The 20,480-nt window shown below is 37.6% G+C and overlaps 2 protein-coding genes across 2 annotated transcripts in view; one reads left to right on the top strand and one right to left on the bottom strand.

The window, feature by feature from the left end:
• The window catches only part of sowahca (sosondowah ankyrin repeat domain family Ca), a 147,213-nt gene that overhangs the window by 103,562 nt on the left and 23,171 nt on the right, over nucleotides 1–20,480 (bottom strand). The gene's annotated exons all lie outside the window — the stretch shown is intronic.
• On the top strand, nucleotides 615–17,819 carry LOC143723729 (uncharacterized). The gene is made up of 7 exons (XM_077216465.1): nucleotides 615–740; nucleotides 15,305–15,631; nucleotides 15,836–16,162; nucleotides 16,328–16,630; nucleotides 16,817–16,945; nucleotides 17,030–17,173; nucleotides 17,270–17,819. Exons 1-6 carry the CDS (start codon nucleotides 689–691, stop codon nucleotides 17,146–17,148), a joined length of 1,257 nt encoding a protein of 418 aa, XP_077072580.1. The 5' UTR covers nucleotides 615–688; the 3' UTR covers nucleotides 17,149–17,173; nucleotides 17,270–17,819.

Below are 20,480 nucleotides of genomic sequence, written 5' to 3'. Positions count from 1 at the left end.
ATGATGTACATGCTAAGAAATAATTATTCTTCTGTGTCCATGAAAAATTCCCTTTTCTTAGAATCAGTGAGTAATCAAAAGATATTATAAGCCAACTTCTGTTTTAAAGGCTCTTAAACTTCTGTGTTTCTCAGTTTCTCTGGCCTCGACCACAGCTTGAACCCTTTCAGCTCAATCCCCTTTCTGAAACCAGCAATCCTATGAACTTCATATTGTATCAATGTTGAGTGTCAATCCACAGTATACAAGCCTCTGATAGACTGCAGTCTCTCAAATTATTACATAATCCATAGCGGTTGAATATTAATTATATTTTCCATAAAGCCATTAGAGAAACTCTGAAATCAGTCTGAAACAATTCAGACATTTGACAATCTCATGACAAGATCAAACTATTGCTTTAAGACACTTTTAACATGTTTACTTCAGTTATAAATTATGTCATTGATCTAGAGGAAGTTGAGGTGTACTGCAGCTCAAAGTGAGCAAGTTCAGAGCATGAAATAATGAGCTAAAAAAAGAGCAAGATGGTCACATGCATTAACACTTATAGATGTCCAGTTATTTTAGATGTTGGTGGAGTTTCACTTCATTTTACTACAGAGCAACTTCACATCAGCTCATCTATCATTTTATTCCTGAAGCAGTTTTGAAGAGTTTGTCTTTTCATATTTGTGGACTGAAAGTGATGAAGATGTTTCGCACTGTTTTCTTCTATCTGTGTTTCTGGCGTCTGGACGGTGAGTTTTAAATCTCATTTATGGCTTCAGTTGTTTCTCTTCTGGTAACATGCAACAAATGACTGGTTAAATTAGTCAGAGAGGATTAACATTCACTGTTGAGAGTAAACATTTACTAACATCTACTAAAGATATATGGATATACCAGTTTGACACGCTGTCTTTATTCGATTTCATAAATGTTAGTTAATCCACAATAAGTTTAAGAAATCTACTAAAGACAGAAAAGAAGCACAGCATGAGTTTATACAGCAACAGTAAATTCAACCTAGAACTTGTTAAAACATTAAAGTTAGTGTCTTTTTAGTTTTTGTTCCATCCATTTCATTTGTCTAGTCACACAATATTAATAATAATAATCCATTTTATTTATTGGCGCCTTTCTGAACACACAAGGTCACCTCACAAAACATAAAACAGTACAGCAATAAATCGATAAAATGAAGAACTATAATTAATGTATAAAATCAAGGTACATAACAACTGAAAACAAAGATTGAGAGAGTGATTATGTGGGATATGCCAGTATAAAAAGATGTGTTTTCAGGCGGTATTTAAAAATGGAAAGCGAGTCACTATTACGGATGTCTGGTGGAAGAGAATTCCAGCGACTGAAGGCTCTGAGCCCCATGGTGGTCAAACGAGCAGGAGGTACAGTGAGGTTAATAGAAGAAGACCTAAGAGTACGGGTTGGTGTGTTAATATGAAGGAGGTCAGTGAGGTACAGAGGAGCGAGGTTGTGAATGGCCTTTGAAAAATCTTGTGAGTATTTACTCTAATTGCTAGTTCAGGTTGTCAGAGGGCTACAGTTTGTCCGGTCAGAACAATGTCTCACTCAGGTTATCTTCCAAATCGTTGTTTTATTAAAGATGCCAAGATGTGTGGTTTTGAAATGTAAACACGGATACAGGCGGATTAGCGTTCGCTGAGAATGTGCAATAATTATGGGATTATTTACAGTGTGATGCACGCACACGCACAATCGATAAAACTCCTCCGATTTGGGTTAATACACTATATTTCACTCTACCGACTATTTACACAATATTCAGCCGATCTCCTTTCCCTTTCTTATCCGTCTCTTCTCTTCCCGAATCCCGTCACTTCGCGAATTAAAAGTTAGGAATAGTCCATTTCTCGTTGAATGACGGGGGTGACTGGGAGAGTCAGTGCCAAGGGGGAGCACTTTCCACAACCTTAAAGGGTCATGAAACCCTATACCAAATTTTCTGAGATTTTAACAGAGGTATGTGTGTTGAACACCATTGAAGAAAATGTTAGCATCTGTTCGATTTAATAGTAGGGTGAAAATGGTTAACCCTCTGGGGTCTGAGGTGTTTTCTGGGTCCTGGAGGTGTTCTGACATGCTCTGACATTTGTGCTTTTTTCAGTTATTTATAAACATGTTAATGGCAAAGGTGTAAATTCACTCTATATAGCACAAACGGGGCTACCGTAATATGTGAGCAACATGTATGTACATGTTTGTATTTTTGAGAGAATATTGTTTATGCGTGGCCATTGAAAAAACTAAAACTTAAAGTGTGTGAAATAAGGCCACAAAACACATTAAATATGTGTCCACAAGACTTTTGACTAATGAGTGTTGTTGCCTAGAATTTTTGCTTCAAAATGATCTGAAAATCATCCTGCCTAATCATTTACACAAAACAATACATTGATTTAAATTTTACAAGAGACCTTTTGTTTGGAAAGGCAATATGCGTGGAGGCGTGTTCACACCTGAGAAGACAAAGGCCGGATAATGTGCCACATACATAATGAGCTGCATATTAATTAGCCTTTCACACAGGTGTGTCACAGGGTCCCAAAGAATGCAAGGACAAAAGAAATTATCTATATATACATATTTCACAATTAGAAATTGTAATCAATTGCAAATAGGTTACAATTACAACAACAATTACAATTTTAACAATATTTCAAGTGTATTCTTTCTTTGTAAAAAGTATACATTTTATCATACGTATTAAAAAAGGTAAGGATTCATTAGTTTGAATATTGGAACAAACACTATAATAACATCTTAGTTGATAATTCAATATACCTACTTTATTTTTGACAAAACATCATACTATAGTATATTTAACTATGAGCAGAAATTGGTGAAAAAAAGCTTAACTATTTAATGTGACAATAGTCTTTTTTTACAGTCAAAACTTTATAATCTATCCAAAACTAATCACAAAATCTTGTCTAAACATTCATATTTAGTCTGTAACATATTGTGTATGATATATTAGCATATACATGTTCATTTGCAGTTTGTTGCTTATACAGACATTTTATTTCAACATATTTCAGTCTATTTTTACTCATCTTAGTGGGCTATAGCAATATAGTTTGGATGTGTTCATGTAAAAATTAACGTTAACTAATGTAGGTGCGAGAGTGAATGAATGGCACAGACACGCGCTGTATAACTTTAGTAAACAAAGCGCACGCGCCTGTGCCGTTCATTCATCATTTAGCCTACACACAGACACGCAATTCATATTTAAACAGTCTTTTTGCGGTTTACAGACACTATTCAATATCGCGATTAGAACAAAGCACTTAAGAATAAATGACTTACTACATCAGCTGGATCCGTTGCTCCTCGAAAATGAAACTACCAGCACTTCTGGTACATTCTCCAGAGTTATTAGATAGTATTATTCCTCACAGCGTAGGGATACGCTGTGTACACAGCTGTAGTAAGATACTTACTAAACACGATGTATTTTATAATCCAGCTGGTGGGCGTTGGCATGTTTGCATGGCTTGCCTTAGATCATTTGCGTTTGAATACCGCGCGCTCTCCATGGGCGTGGCACATTAACACGTAATCAGGTATAATGAGCTGGAAAGAAAAAGACTGACATCTCTCTCTTTTCATACAGATTACATAAACTGAGAATATTTGTTTTTTTATATAAATTAATTCATTTAAAAGAAGAGAGTTCAAACTTCATTATGGAAAAACACTCGTGCCTGTATGACAAGTATTCGCGGAATTACCGTTAATTTCCGGACGCGTTTCAGAATGGACTTCACTGACAGAGAGAAGGCAGAACGCGCATCATGTTTGTTTTTCTTTATTTGGCGAAAAGCACAACATTTTGTTTTTATTGTGAGTATCCACAAAAAAAATAGACACTTATATCAGGATCTAATGATGTACAACACTTAATATGTAAGATCAAAATCAACAGAGTATTTTGAGTTTCTTTTGCACTGATTAGAAAAAAAGCGAGACTATCGCGCCCGTGCGATAGTCGACCCCAGAGGGTTAAATTTTAGTTTTTTTCCGCTATTTCCGTCTTCCGGGTTTAAAATCTTCATCGCAGGCTGTGACGTGGCAGAGCACTGTATAGTGCGTTGATGACTCATCGGTCTCTCATAATTATTGATGAGACTGAGGTTTCATATCCTATGAGAAGACACTGTCTCTTAATTATTCATGACACCACGTGGATCTTTCCAATGACAGAAATGTCAAACTGTGATATCGCGTAGTAGAGGAGAGAGGCAATCATGGGACGCAAGTGTTTGTTTTCATGGTGCAAAAGTCAAAGTGGGTTGAATATATTTCCCCGCGATGCTGCCAGGGCTAGACTCTGGCTCTGGGCGGTTGGTTGGCCATCAACCACGGACACATCTAATCTGTACGTGTGCCGCAAATATTTTACCCGAGAGAGCTTCGAGAACTGGAGAATGATGGACTTCGGCCTTGTCGATGACCAATGCAAGTTACGTTACGTCTTATGAGTAATGTGGTAGCCTACCAAGTCCCGAGGACTTTTCTATCCCTTCAGAGGTATGTGTGTGTCTAAAATGTAACCCTCGTCATTTTACTTGCCTTATGTTAAAAAAGCAAATTTTTGTTAAAATTTTAGATATTTCGATAATACATCAATTGTATGCTTAATTCGTGTAATTAAATATGTGTCATTTGGGTTCAGGGGGCGCGAAGATCTATAGGCTATGCACGGAACGTTTTTTTAAGCAGAAAATGAATTATTTTCAAATATACGCATTTATAGAGTGTATATAAACATATATACTATATATTTTATGATGACATTATTAGACATGTACATTCATATGTTTTAAATAGAATTACGATTACTGTAGGCTAATACATGTAGCAGGGCATTCAGTTACTTTTGAAAGGACAATAATAAACTGTCAGTGTATTTCATTAGACTTTAACTTTGCCAGCTATAAAAAAAATCTAGCATTTCCTCAAGTTTTACCGCTGATTTTTAGTGACAGTCGATTTGCATGGGCCTCTGGCTGATGACAGTTCTCCCTCTCCTCTGCCGTGCCACACCACACCCACTCCCTCCCTTCTTCTCACAGCCATCCACGCCCATTTAAGTTGCATTTTTCAAAAAGATTGTGAGCTAGACTTGAGCTGAAAGAAGGGGGTTTCATGACCCTTTAAAGGTCAGAAGCAGAATCTTACAATCAATGCGGTATTTAACTGGGAGCCAGTGGAGCTGCTGAAGAACAGGAGTAATAAGATTAATATGATTAATAGAAGGGGTTCTGGTGATGGTACGGGCAGCAGAGTTCTGAACCAGTTGAAGTTTATGTACAGATTTGAGAGGAAGACCAACAAAAAGAGAATTACAATAATCAATGTGTGAACGAGAATGGCTGTACTACTGTGTGAGAGAGACGATCGGAGACGATTTATGTTATGTAAATGAAAGTATGTAGATCGAGTGATATTATTGACGTGGGCTTGAAATGAAAGTGTGCTATCAAGGATCACACCCAGACTCTTGACCTGTGGGGAGGGAGAAACTGGGGAGTTGTCAATAGTAAGAGAAAAACTGTCAGATTTAGTCAAAGTGGATTTGGTCCCAATGAGGAGAACCTCTGTTTTGTCACTGTTAAGTTTGAGGAAGTTGTGAGAGAACCAAGATTTAATTTCCATTAGACTTTCAGAAAGGGAGGTGGGTGGAAGAGATGTGGTAGGTTTGTTGGACATCTGGGTGTTATCCACATAGCAGTGGATAGGAGTGGGCGGAATGGCCAAATTTCCGTTTCACGGTATGACTAATTTTATTCCACGGTAACGATGTATAAATAACTATATCTTGAAATATATGTAGTTATTCTTGAAAAAGTGTCAAAAAGGGCTTTGTATAATAAATAAACCCAAATACTTTAGAAATGAAAAGTATTTCACCTTGTTTGATTTTTCTTTTATTTGGTAAATTATTTCTTTGGTAAACTATTTTGATAGCTAAATATAGTAAACAAAACACACTCATCAACTTTTAGATGAACTGCGCCCAACTGATTGATATTAAACACAACTCATAGGTGCAATTCAACATTAAATAAAGTGTTGCTGAATAATTTTTCAATTTCATGTTATTACTTTACTTCATCAATTAGTTTATAATATATGAATATTTTAGATTGAACTATATTCATAATAAATTAGTTACTTCCTTTTAATTTTGTAGGATATTAGTAATACTAGTTATGTTTACATGTGTTCCCCGGCAGGGCCGGAGTGGGGCCACTTTTCAGCCCAGGAGTTTCAGGCCTAAGACCGGCCCACTTTTTCCATGTGGTGGAAATTGGATAAATAAAAGCAACAGATCAGCTCTTAATATATATACAACAGTTATACTCCACCAACAAACACATATTTTCCGCTGGGATAAACTGCACTGGCCAGTTGAATGCGCTTACTTGATCCGCCATGTTTTTTGTTTTGAAAAGTGTCTTATTTTAGCCAGAATGCATTACAGTGTAGTCCTACTTAAGATGGTCAGAGTCGTAAGTGTTTTGTGCAACGATCTGATTTAGATGACTATCTACTATATCTAAGCCATAGTCAAAGTCTATCTTTGTGAAACCGGCCTCAGAAGGGCATATACCAGGGGTGTCAGACTCAGATTAGGCAGTAGGCCGGATATGTTGGAATGAGACCTCATGGGGGCCGTCATTGTCATGGTCATTATCATTTTCCTGCATGGGTATCATATTTACTCCTTTACTACACCCACTTCTGAACAAACAATACATATTGGTTTATCATGTACTGTCATATAGTGCTCTTTCTTATTTTAATTCATATTGTTTACTCTGGTATCCTCTTTACCTGTCCCTGTAGTCATGGCCTTCTCATTTTCAGCAGGGGACTGGCTTATCTGCTGCTCAGAAGCTACAAAAAAATAATTAAGAGGTCATTTTACTGCACACAGATCAAGCTTGAGTTTTGTTATCAATATTTGCATAATATTTGCAAAGTCTATGAATCGCCATATATTGGGTAACACAAAAAGGCTAATATTTTAATTAAATTTAATATTTTGCTCGTGAATAGGTTGACAACACTACAACGGTATTAGCCAAATAATTACGTGTTTGTCCTCTTTAAAATAAATCTATAAGCTTAGCACATTTGGCCGCATCCTCCTCCAATGCCTTTTTTTTTTTTAACCTGGCTTTTTCAGCCCCTCCTGGCATCCATCCTGCCTGACGCGTACCGTTACGGTAGGGCCGGCCCAGCTATCAGTAGCCTACCTAAGAAAATGTTTTGGAAAAGACGGGCTATGGACCCAACCAACTCTATTTGAGAGGGGAGAACTCCGTCACATGGTACAACCCTTGCAGAGGCTGCGCACTCCGGTGTCAGAATGCGGAATGTGTGTAGCCTAATTTAAGAGAAGATAGACTAACGTGACAAATGTAAAAATAAATAAATAAATAAATAAATAAATAAATAAAAAAATATCCTCGACCGGCCCAAAAGTGAAGCGGCCCACCGGGAATTCTCCCGATTCTCCCGATTACCCACCCCGGGCCTGTTCCCCGGTACATTTTTGCCATGTCTGCTTATTAAACTGCGTTTTTAAGGGACTTGTTTTGCTCTTTTTGTAATATCTGGCAACCCGTCACCTGGAGCTTTAATCAAGAGAAGTTCAGAAGTGTCAAGTTCATTAAGTTCAGAAGTGACTAGAAGGAGAGCAGCAGTATGAAAACCGAACAGGAGCTACTGTTAGTGTTGACTAAGTAGTTTAAATTATACACACCTTGTAACTGCGTCATTGTTTTACCATAGCCCGGTGAACACTAACACATCGCGCTCCCTCTCAGAGCGTGGGCACGCGCAGGTCTTTTGCATCAGTAAAATGCAATTGGTTAATTTGAGGGTCAAGTTGTAATCACGTATCGAATCAAAGGAAGATTTTATCAGCTGGTTCAGTGGCCAATTGTTTGGAGTTAGAAATATATAACTCGCGCTGCATATTTAGTAATTTTGCCTCAGATACAGGATCATGCATTCGCTTTAACAAGCAGGTTGTTCACCACGGCAACCGCTTGCGTGTCATGCTGAATGCGCTTTTAGTGTTTAAAAAGTAACTATACATAAGAGACGGAAAGATGCAGATAACTATACATTATTTAAGGTTATTTCTATTCGTTACGATATTGATATGAACTAATGTTGTCAAGTAAGCTTCATGCTTTCCCCATTGCCAACGTGCACTCCTCTAAACTGTAGCCTACGGGTGCTGCACTGCTAGTTGACTGCTGCTCATTTTTTCCCGAAAATATCACGTTAACAACAACCCTTTAGAAAACGTAATTCCTTTGTGGATCCTATTGATCTGCTTTCTCCATGTTTCTTTGACAAATCTCATTGTCTCAGTCTCACACATCCTCCACGTGAGTTAACCGCGCCCACTTATTTACATGTCTCGGTATACATGGAATAAAAAAAATCTGTTACGGTTGACATTTTCTACCACGGTAACGATATATACTGTCATACCGCCCAGCACTAGCAGTGGAAATGAATGTTAAATTTACGAAAGATATGACCAAGAGGAAGATGATAGATGATGAACAGAAGGGGCCCTAGACCAGAGCCCTGAGGAACACCAGTCGACACAGGTGATAGCACTGATTTGGAATGTTTGAGCTGGATTAACTGAGTGTGGCCAGAGAGATATGATTTAAACCAGTCCAAGGGTGTATCAGTGAAACCAATAGAGACTAATCTGTCAAGAAGGATGTTATGAGTGTCAAATGGTGTCAAAGGCTGTACTCAAATCAAGGATGAGAATAGTTAGTATTCCAGAATCAGATGCCATGAGAAGATCATTGGTGATTTTTACTAGCGCTGTTTCCGTGCTATGACAGGGACGGAAGCCAGACTGGAATTGTGCATAGAAGTTAAAGTCAGACATGTGTGCATGAACCTGAGATGCAACTGTTTTTTCAAGAATTTTAGATAGAAAAGGTAGGTTAGAAATAGGACAGAAATTATTAAAATTGTTGGGGTCTGCAGCTGATTTCAGAGATGGAGGAACAATACCAGAGGTGAGAAAAGAATGTATAATGGTAGTTATTTGGGTAGAGAGAGAGGTTGAGCATTTTGTTGACCATGGAGAACAGGGTTCTGGTATTTCCTTCACCTGAACTGATTATATCTGGATAATAGGATGATTTGGCTGTAGAAAGAGCGAAAGACCCTTGTAGTGAAGAATGTGGTTTTTGTACATTTCTTGATGCACAACAAGTCCAGTTTTCTTGTAAAGGCGTTCTAGGCGATGTCCTTTTACCTTGAGCTGGCGTAGTTCTGATGTAAACAATGGAGCAGAATGGGTGAAAGAAACAGCCCGTGTTTTTAAAGGAGCCAGAGAATTTAAAATGTTTTGTAGGCCGTCATTGTAGTGAAAAATCAGATCATCAGGGTCTGAAAAACAGTTTATACTGGGGAGACATTCACTTTCAGTAGATAGATTGTTTAAATCAATTACCTTAATATTTCTGAAAGAAATGACACGTGACAATTTTATTTTGGTCAGTGTTAAGTTGACATTAAAATAAATTAACATGTGATCAGAGATGGGGAAGTCGGCCGCATTGCAACCATGAGGAGTGACAACAGAGCAGCAAACCAAGTCTAAAACATGACCTTTGGAGTGAGTGGGAAAGTGAATATGTTGTCCAATCCAAAACTGTCCAGGCAAGAATAAAATTCCATTGTATACATGCATTAGTGGTATTGTCCATGTGTATATTAAAAGCCAACCAGCAGTATTACGTTAGGGGAGAGTGAGCAGATAAATGTGAGAAAAGCAGCGAATTCATTTATAAAGTCAATATTGGGCTTGGGTGGACGATAGACAGTTGCCGCTATAGTTGGAATAGGGCCATTCAGTTGTAGGGGAATGGATTCAAATGAACCGTAAGAAGGTACAGAAACGGGTGAAATTTTCCACTTCTTGCGGTATATTATGGCGAGACCTCCTCCTCTGCCTGAGTCACGGGGTGGACAGATGTAAACAAACCCAGGGGGAGTAGATTCATTAAGCTGTGAAAAGTCATTAGCTTGTTGCCATGTTTCAGTCAGACACAGAAAATCAAACCTACGATCACTCAGAAGATCCTGGAGTAGAGGACCCTTGTGCGTTAGAGAGCGGGTGTTGAGCAGTCCGAAGCTGACATTGTTGTGATCATGTTGGATGTTAGCGTTAGCCGACCTGGCTAGGCTGGCTATGACACTGTGGTCAACTTTTCGTGTGGAGCTCTTGGGGGGATGATGAGTAGAAGACCAGATGGATTGAATTGCTTTGGAGTTGTCGATGTAGAAACTCCGTTGGGATCCACGGTGGATGTACTTCCGATGTATGACGAGCATAATCCAGACAGTGATCCAGCGCCGACGGTAGGTCAGGCAGATGGCAGCGTAGCAGCAGAAGTTCAGCCGCAGTCTATTGAGTATCGCTGTCAATGTAGCCAAGATGAAAAATAGGGCAGTCCAAGAAAGCACAAACCATACAAACATCCCGTTGATCCACATTGTTGCCGGCGTGGGTGTTGAGCCAAACAGGCAGAGAAAGCAGCCAAGTGGGGAGCGGTCGCCCCGGTGGTAACGTTACAGGTAAGATAGTCCAAACAATTACACCGGATAATCAAGTCATATACCGATGTGACTAGATCAGTTAAAACAGCGCGAGATCAGGCCAAAGTGCACCAGTTAAAAATCAAGAATAGTTACATATTGACTAAAAACAATAAAAGGGGGCCGGAGAGTAGCTGCAGCTAACCACGCCAGCGTTCACTCTCCTCCTCTGTGTCCCTGTAGTGTAATTATTGTTCAGATTACTCTTTTACTGACTAAACACGACTCATTGTTTATTTGACCTGCTGTTCATTTGTCATTTGGATTTGCTTGCCTTTGTCAATAAAGTTTATTTCAGTCTAAGGTTCAATATTTCTTCCCGTTTTCTTTTATTATGCTTCGACAACTGAAACCATAATAAAATCTCTTAATATAATAGCAATCGTTCAGCTAGTGACCAAACTGAAAAATCACAGTAAAACAAATGAACAAGTTATTAAATTAAATGCAAAATATAATAAGAAATAACTCAAGGGGCTTTTTAAATTAATTTAAAGTATTCAAAAGAGAAATCAATTTAAGGGATTTCTGGTTTTTAACTAATTTTACTGGATAAAGTTGGGTTTCGATTTAAACCATCTGCACTTATGAATGAAAAACTTTCCAAGACATAACAAGCAATTATTAACAAACTCAAACTCTTTGTTTTCCAGACAAATATACCAAATTACCTAATTAACTTTCTGCACATCTCTCAGAAAGTGTTGCTCCATATCACAACAAAAGAAAACAAGCTCTAAATTGTCAATATTTGCGTCACAAAAAACAATTATTCACATCAAAATTAAATTTCAATCTTAAAAATTAAATGGTTGGATAAATCTAATTTTGATGTTCTCCCTCCTTAGCTTTAGGAGAGAGAGGAAAAGACAATTTTTCTTCATTTTTTTATTTCAACCGTATCAAAATCTTTAAGCATGTATTCTCATCTAATACGGTTTGGGGAATAAGCCTGTAAAATAACATTTCTAATGACTCTATTTGTAAAAAAGTTCTGGGGAGACTTTGAGTACAAAATATCTTCTTTAACCATTAATCTTAAAGGAATCTGAATGGCTCTGATTATTATATTGTAAATATTAACAGTACACTGCAGTTGGGATTTCACACATAAAGCATTGCCACTCCTCCAGAACGGTCAGAACCAGAACTGAAAAAAAAATCTCAACACCCGATTGATTAGTCCAGAAAGAAGCATCAAGTCTGAAGAAAGAGTCTCTTGTAGAAACCACAATTCTTGTAGGAATCACATTATGAAATAAATGTTTTTCTCCAAAACACGTTGGCCACAATTATTGGTACCCCTAGAATTTTTTACGGGTAAAATATCTCTGTTAAAAAATATTTCCATTAATGTTTACCTTTTTTTAGCACACCAGGGTGACTAGGAACACAGGAGTTTAAATATGAGGAAACACAAAGGCCAAATCCCCTTATTCATCCATCACAATGAGTAAAACCAGAATATAGTTCTGGTGTGCATCAAAAGATTGTTGAGCATCACAAAATAGAAAGTGGCTGTAAGAAAATAGCTAAAGAATTGAAAATCCCCATTTTGACGATCAGGGCAATAATTAAGAAGTCCCAATCAACTAAAGATGTTAATAATCTATGTTGCCTTAATGGACTGTGAGGATGAAAGTTTGAGTGGCCAAAGACTCTTCAAGGATCACAGATGGGGAATTGTAGAGATTAGTTAAGTCATGGGATCAGAAAGCCTTTAAAAATAAAATCAAACAACCCCTACATCACCACATGTTGTTTGGAAGGGTTTCAAGAAAAATCCTCCTCTCTCATCCAAAAACAAACTCCAGCAAATTCAGTTGTCAGAATGACTGGAACTTTAAACGGCACAGGGTTCTGTGTTCAGATGAAACTAAAAGAAGAGCTTTTTGGCAGCAAACACGCTAGATGGGTTTGGTGCACACAAGGATAAAAAGTACCCCATGTGTACAATTTAATATACTGTTGGATCTTTAATGTTGTGGGCATATTTTTCTGCTGGAGGTCCTGGACTTCTTGTTCAGATACATGGCATCGTGGATTCTGTCAAATATCAACAGATATCAAAAAGTCAAAACCTGACGCCTTCTGCTAGAAATCTTATAATGGGCCGTGGTTGGATCTTCCATCAAGACAACGATCCAAAACAAACATCAAAATCGATACAAAAATTTGTTATGGAGCACAAAATGAAGCTTCTGCCATGACTGCTCGAGTTCCCTGACCTGATGAGTGGAGTGAACTGAAAAGAAGTAGTACTAACATGGATCTGGGAATCTGCAGGATCTGGAGAGATTCTGTATGGAGGAATGGTCTCTTATCTCCTGTCAGGTGTTCTCCAAACTCATCAGGCATTATAAAAGAAAACTCAGAGCTGTTATCTTGTCAAAAGGAGATTGCAAAAAGTATTTAATAAAAGGGTGCCAATAATTGTGGCCAACGTGTTTTGGGGAAAAACATTTGTAACAATGTTCAGGGAAGAAGGAGGCGGGAACCGGCGAACAATCAAACATACTTTATTTAAAATAAAATAAACAAACCAAAATACCGCCAGCAGCCCCTCGCGGACGACTGCTGGCTAAAGTAAAATACAAAAACCAAACACAACTAAAACACAGGCCTGTTCCTCTCTCGATCATCAATGTCGTCGCTCCTCCTTTATGCTTCCGCTCCTCCGTGAGAGATGCGAGACCGGTGTGCTTCACAGGTGTTCACAGGTGTTGCTCATTAGCAATCGCACCACCGGCCTCGCGACGTTCTCTCACGTCCCTCGGCCGTCCTGTTCGCCACAACATTTATTTCATAATGTGATTCCCCCCACCCCACTTTCAGTTCTTTTACTTCAATGAAAGGTTAGATTTTTGGAAATTTTTAGAATGAAAGATCAAAAGGATAAATTATGCAGATTTATTTTTTACAGCCGGTTTTTATCATATTCACCAGGGGTGCCATTAATTCTGAGCACGACTGTATAAGCCCCAAACATTCAGAGAACCAAAACTATTTTGTCCTTAATCATTAATGCTAAAACAGAAAAATATTACTAGTATAAAAACACAAATTGAACCATCACTTGTAAACTCACACTCATTCTCTAATAATAGAGACAGGAAAGCAATAGATAGACAGGAAAGCAATAGATAGACAGGAAAGCAAATATAACATATTTTATATTGCACTTTGTTTGAACTAATGCTTTTTATTAAGTCTGGTGACCAAGTCTGTGGCAGTGAAATTCACGAGTTCACACGTACATGAAATCTAAAGTTGAAGACCATGAGGTGTTGGGGTGGTGGAGGGATGCTGAGACACTTGTCGTGAGACAGGACGTGTGGAAAAGCTTTATTTATACCGGCTTCTTTTTTCTGTATTTAGCCAGGGACAGGCAACCAATCACGGGGACTGTTCCCTGAAACCGGGGACGTCTGGTCACCCTATGATATGTGTGATGTAGGTTATGAAAACGTTATGTATTTTGCAAATCACACACTATAAATATGATAGAGAAGCAGAAAGAGATAGTGGCAGTAAAGACAGATATTTTAATAAGTTGAACAAACAATATATGATTACATTATATTTGAGTCTACTTGAAGCTTTTTATATGTGTCTCTCTCTGTCACACACACACACACACACACACACACACACACACACACACACACACACACTCACACACTGTACTACCGTGCAGCCGCGCACGACGCAAAACCTCACAACACCCCCTGTCTGTGATTGGTTGGAACACTATTTATTTTGGTTTTGGGTGGTTGGTGAACCCAATTGTTTTTGTGTGCAGATCTCAGAGCCTAGGCTGCTTACAGTGACGCATGTTTTTGACAGCCTGCTTATGGGGCGGGCAGCTAGCGGATCGTTAGGAAAGATTAGATGAATGTGATAATTTATGTTTGGGCCTTTTTTGGGCCTGAAATCGCTGATACAACCTTTAACACTTGTGTAAGATGTGCAGTTACTTTAGATGTTTGTGGAGTTTCACTACATTTTACTACAGAGCAGCTTCACATCAGCTCATCTGTCATTTTATCACTGAAGCAGTTTTGAAGAGTTTGTCTTTTCATATTTGTAGACTGAAAGTGTTGAAGATGTTTTGAATTGTTTTGTTCAGTTTGTGCTTCTTTTAAATATGTTTTTATGGCTTCAGTTCTGGTTCCGTGTAATAAATGACTGGTTAAAATAGTCAGAGAGGATTAACATTCACTGTTACAGGACAACACTAACATTTACTAACATCTACTAAATATATATGGATATACCAGTTTGCACACGCTGTGGTTCTTTTCTGTGTCTTTATTCGATTTCGTAAATGTTAGTTAATCCACAATAACGTTTAAGAAATCTACTAAAGACAGAAAAGAAGCACAGCATGAGTTTATACAGCAACAGTAAATTCAACCTAGAACTTGTTAAAACATTAAAGTTAGTGTCTTTTTAGTTTTTGTTCCATATATAAATCTATTTCATGCCATCTTTTGTCTTTGTATTGCGGCAGAATATTATTAACATCACATTTAAATTAATTACAATTGTTTCAGTGAAGCTTCATCAAACCAACATCAAGTGATTTTAAAGCTTTGTGAAAAACTCTGTTCTTCAGGAGTGTTTGGTGATGAAGATGAACTGAAGATTATGATGAAGGGAAAATCAGTCACTCTAAACTCTGATCTCACTGAAATAAAGGATGATGATGTGATTCAGTGGAGGTTTGAATATTATGAAGAAACTTTAATCGCTGAAATCAATAAACGGGCCGACAGAATCGCTGTATATGATGATGTTCTTGATGGGAGATTCAGAGACAGACTGAAGCTGAACAATCAAACTGGATCTCTGACCATCACAAACATCACAACTGAACATGCTGGAGATTATAAACTACGGATCAACAGTGTGAGAAAGAGAAAGATCTATATTGATTCCTCTGGTGAGGATAAACATGTTTGTTTCACCTGTTTTTAATGACAACATTGAAATTAATTCATACACCATTTTGTTTATTTTTGTTTGTTTTATGATATTGTTTATTTCAAACATTTAAAATTATTTAGTAAAACATTATTAAGTTATTTCACATTATTAATCTGACAAACCCTGTTTGTGTTTGTTCTGTGTGGGTTTTTGGTATCAGGATCAGTGAGATCAGTGTTAGTGACGGAGGGAGAATCACTCACTCTAAACTCTGGTTTTACTGAAATAAAGGATGATGATGAGATTCAGTGGATGTTTGGAAATGAAAATATTTTAATAGCTGAAATTAATGTAAAGGCCGACAGAATCGCTGTATATGATGATTATCTTGGGAGATTCAGAGACAGACTGAAGTTGAACAATCAGACTGGATCTCTGACCATCACAAACATCACAACTGAACATGCTGGAGATTATAAACTAGAGAGGAGAGGTTATAGACGACTCCTGCAGGGTTGGATCAGTTTTGTCTTTCTCGCTGTCTTTGGTAGGTTAAAAATTTGTTTTACCATTTTATTTTTTAATCAAACGAAACAATATTAATCTAAACACCATTTTGTTTCTTTTCTGTTTTTGTTTTATGATATTGTTCATTTCAAAATGTAAATATCAATGTATCTGTAACAAACTCTGTTTCTGTTTGTTGATACAGTTGAAATATCAGTGAAGGAGGGAGAATCACTCACTGTAAACTCTGATCTCACTGAAATACAGGATGGTGATTGGATTCAGTGGAGGTTTGAAAACACTTTAATCGCTGAAATCAATAAACGGGACGACAGAATCGCTGTATATGATTATGTTCTTGATGGGAGATTCAGAGACAGACTGAAGCTGAACAATCAAACTGGATCTCTGACCATCACAAACATCAGACCTGAACATGCTGGAGATTATAAACTACAGATGTCTCAATACGGTTTCTCATTAAAAGCTTTCAGAGTTTCTGTCTTTGGTGAGTAGAGATCATTTGTCCTATCCTATTATTTTTTTGTTTGTTTGTTTTTACCAACTATTTACATATTAATTTTTAAATCATTTTATAGTTTGAGATGATAGATCTTATAAACACTGACTCAAACAAAAATAAGATTGTTGATTATATTTGTTCTAATTTATCTTTTTCTCTCATGTTTTCCAGCTCGTCTGCCTGTTCCTGTCATCAACAGAGACTGTTCTTCATCATCATCACCATCAGGATTTCATCCCAATCCCATCAGCAACCAGACTCAACATCTCAACATCACTCAACTCTGTCACACATGTTCAGGTACGGCTGATATTAGTTGATGTCAGCGCTGATATTAGCGTTTATGAACTGATCTGATCTCAGTTTGATGCTTTTATTCCTCAGACTCTGTCCACTGCTGTGGTCCTACTGAAGCTGTGATCCGATTGGTCCTCTCTGCTCTGGTGGGCGTGGCTACTGTCATTCTTCTGGTTTATGACATCAGATCCCGAAGAGCTGAATGAGATCAAGCTCATATTCACACATCAGGTTCCTCATCGATGATCTCATTTCCAACAAAATTATTTTTTATATATAACTTGTGAGATTTTCTTATTTGTTGCTTTATATGTTTGTCTTTTTCAGGAAGTATTGAAATCTAAAGCAGAACGCTGAACTTTAAAGGATCTTCAAGTGTGTTTTTTGTTCTTCTAGTGTTTTTCCATAATAAATACTAATGATTGAGAGCTTGCACTCACTCTTTCAGTGATATATTTTATTGTTTATATTTTTAAACTCTACACCATAAACCCAAATAAACTGTCAAAACTCAAAAAAATTAGGCAATCAGTTGCCTCACTTTTTAAGTTAAGAAATTAAAAGTTTAAGTAAGCAGAACTGTCATACATTTTTATTTTGTACTCATACATTTAAATTTCTCTTAACTTAATATTTGAGTAAGATGATTAAAACATTGTCATGTAATCTCGTTTTATAATTAACATAAATAATCGACTTATAAATAATTTTATTAGTGGAAACTTAGCAAGCTATAACTAACAAACTGCACAGCATAACACTTGATGAATGAGTTCACACATCATTTACTACATCTGTTACTACAGATCTCATTTTACTATTGCTGTCCACATGTATTTGCTCGTCTTTATAAATAAATTTTTCTCACTCTGAAGTTCAAGAGTCTCTCCATGTTTTATTGCATTTATTATGTCGGGCGCCCCCTGCAGGAAAACTAGCTTTATGTAAGTAATATGGTTCTCTAGCTGTTATTGTTACGCTCAAGTGTGTTCACGATCAAGTTTTCATCACTGTTATTAAACAGCACCCAGAGCTACAAACCTTTTTTCTTTTTTTTACTGTTAAGAAAGCAGCGATTGCTTACCATTTTAAATATCAGTCATGTTGCTCACTTTCTTCATTCCAGGTGGCTCATGTTGTTATGAACATATTTGCCACCCCAGACACCAACATAGTGTCGGCCCAGATCCGGCCAGATGTGGGCCGACACTATGTTGCTGTCTGAGATTGTAATGACCAGGTTAAGATAACGTAAAAGCCAACTTTACTCTTGTGCACCGACCCATTCGCTAAGATAAATAGCCAATCAGAGCGATTTTCAATCTCTATTCAACATGCTCAATTGGTGCAAAAAAAACAACAACCCAAAAAACAAGGTCTGAAACGTTGCCGATGGATCAGAACACACTGCAAAAACTGAAAAAAGCCAAATTCATTAATCTAATCAAATACATTTAAAATGACTGGATCTAAGGCTTCGTCTACATTAATCCGGACACATTTGAAAATGTTTTTTTTAAACGCTCTTCGTCCACACTAGCGTTTTCAGGCGTTTCAGTGTGGATGACAAACTTTTAGAAAACGATAAATTACTGCACATACGTAAAACCTTACAAAAGCTCACTGCGATGATACAGACGGAAAAATAAATAATAAAGTTATCTTGCAATTCTTCTGACAGGATAATTTTATTTAGCTAAAGATCTCATCATTCACTGATGTGTCCAGATCGCTCTCACTCACCATTATAATGTTTGGTCTAAAACGCTCATGTTTCACCGCAGGACAGCAGATGCGAGTGAATATTCTGGCATGTTTGCAGGACTGTGAAATGAAGAGTGTGCAAAGTAACATTTTAGCAACAGTGTGAAAGTGAAAAGCACATAACAGGCACAATACCGTATAAACATTAACATCTATTGGTACAATATGCATCACATGACTAAACTTACGTCATAGTTTTTAAAGAACTTCAGTTTCACAGTCCACATTACAACGCGAAAACAGCGTTTTCAAATTGATCCACTTTGGAGAGTGTTTTAAAAAAGCTTTTTTTTTATTAATAAAAACGCGGTCTCAGTGGACGGAAGGACAAAACGGAGAGAAAAAGATGCGTTTCAAAACATATTAGTGCATATTATTAAAAACATATTATTAGACAAGGCCTAATAAAGAGGAATTAAAAAACAACTGGACGGTTCTTCTTTAAAAGAAACTTAGAAAACTAACTTTTCTGAAATCAACCATCTTTATAAATTTGAATGAGAACACCAATTGGCAATACTTATCACCTCTAAACTTAATTTACTCACACATCATTCATAAACTCCTGAAGACTGTCGTCAGGCCAACACCATGAACACAAACGGGGTTCTGAAACACAACATCAAAAAGTATCTGGATATGAATACTGGAATGGTGATTTATTTGCAGGCCAGGACGGCGTCGTAGATCTTGTGTGGATCTGAATGTCTTGGTGTTGACTAAATAGCAGGTTTTACATATTGTCTGTCGCAGCGTTCTCTCCATATTTAGGATTCTTTGCAGCTTTTATCAGATCCTTCACTGGAAACCGAAAGTAACTCACTCCCGCCAAGCGTCTCCTCTTTGAATTCTTGCACTGGGATCAATACTAGTCAACACCATTATGACTAAAAGTTTGCTAAGAAGTATTTCCTACTAAAGCAAGGTGGTATTTGACTGTTTAAGTCCCACTGAGGTGCCTCAAAACACGCAGTGATATTCAGTGTGTTGATGTAATTTCCACTAAAACAGGAAGAGGGGGCGGGGCATATGGAACAGCTCCTCCCCTTTTAAAAAAATAGCCAATAGCGTTGAGCTTACATCACAGCTTTAGTTTATAAACCAGACTTCATTCACCCTGATCGAAAACATATTTACGCCGTCCCCTATACTCTATATAGTGCACTATGTGCCTTCAGCATGTAGAAGATAGTAGTGTGAACAATAGTGTACACAAGTGACTGGTTTCAGTTGCAGCTTTAGTGTCTATTTAGTGTAGTGGGCGGAGCTTCAGATTCATGAGAGCATTTGATTGGACAGGAAATCTGATGAGAAGCCTATCGAAATCATTGATCCATATTGGTGAAGTTTTGAACACTTATCTTTTAAATGTGAATTTTGTCATTGTTTTGGAGCACATTAGATTATAGATAACAGTAATGGGGCTTTTCCACTACACAGTACCAGCTCGACTCGCCTTTGTTTGGTTTTCCACTGTGTAAAAGTTGTACCTGTACCTGCTTTCAGGTACTTTTTTTCGTATCACCTCCGGCGAGGTTCTGAGCGAGCTGAGGCGATACTAAAATGTGACGTGAAACACTGCAGACTGCTGATTGGTCAGAGAGAATCGTCACTATTCACCGCGTCATCATTGCACGTGCCAGACGGAGCTGTTTTTTTTCAGCAGTGTTTCGTTTTGCTGCCCTCAGCCTCTCCTGAAACAAAGTTTGTCGTCTTGCTGTGAAAAAATTTGCCATACACTCGACTTCCTCCATTGTCCTGTGTGTGTGTGTGG

The sequence above is a fragment of the Siphateles boraxobius genome, unplaced genomic scaffold (genome assembly GCF_051911475.1).
Source record: "Siphateles boraxobius isolate OS27281-9 unplaced genomic scaffold, OSU_SipBor_1 7, whole genome shotgun sequence".
Taxonomy (NCBI): domain Eukaryota; kingdom Metazoa; phylum Chordata; class Actinopteri; order Cypriniformes; family Leuciscidae; genus Siphateles; species Siphateles boraxobius.
Note: the sequence above shows the minus strand (reverse complement) of the source record. Positions and strands in the feature narration are given on the sequence as shown.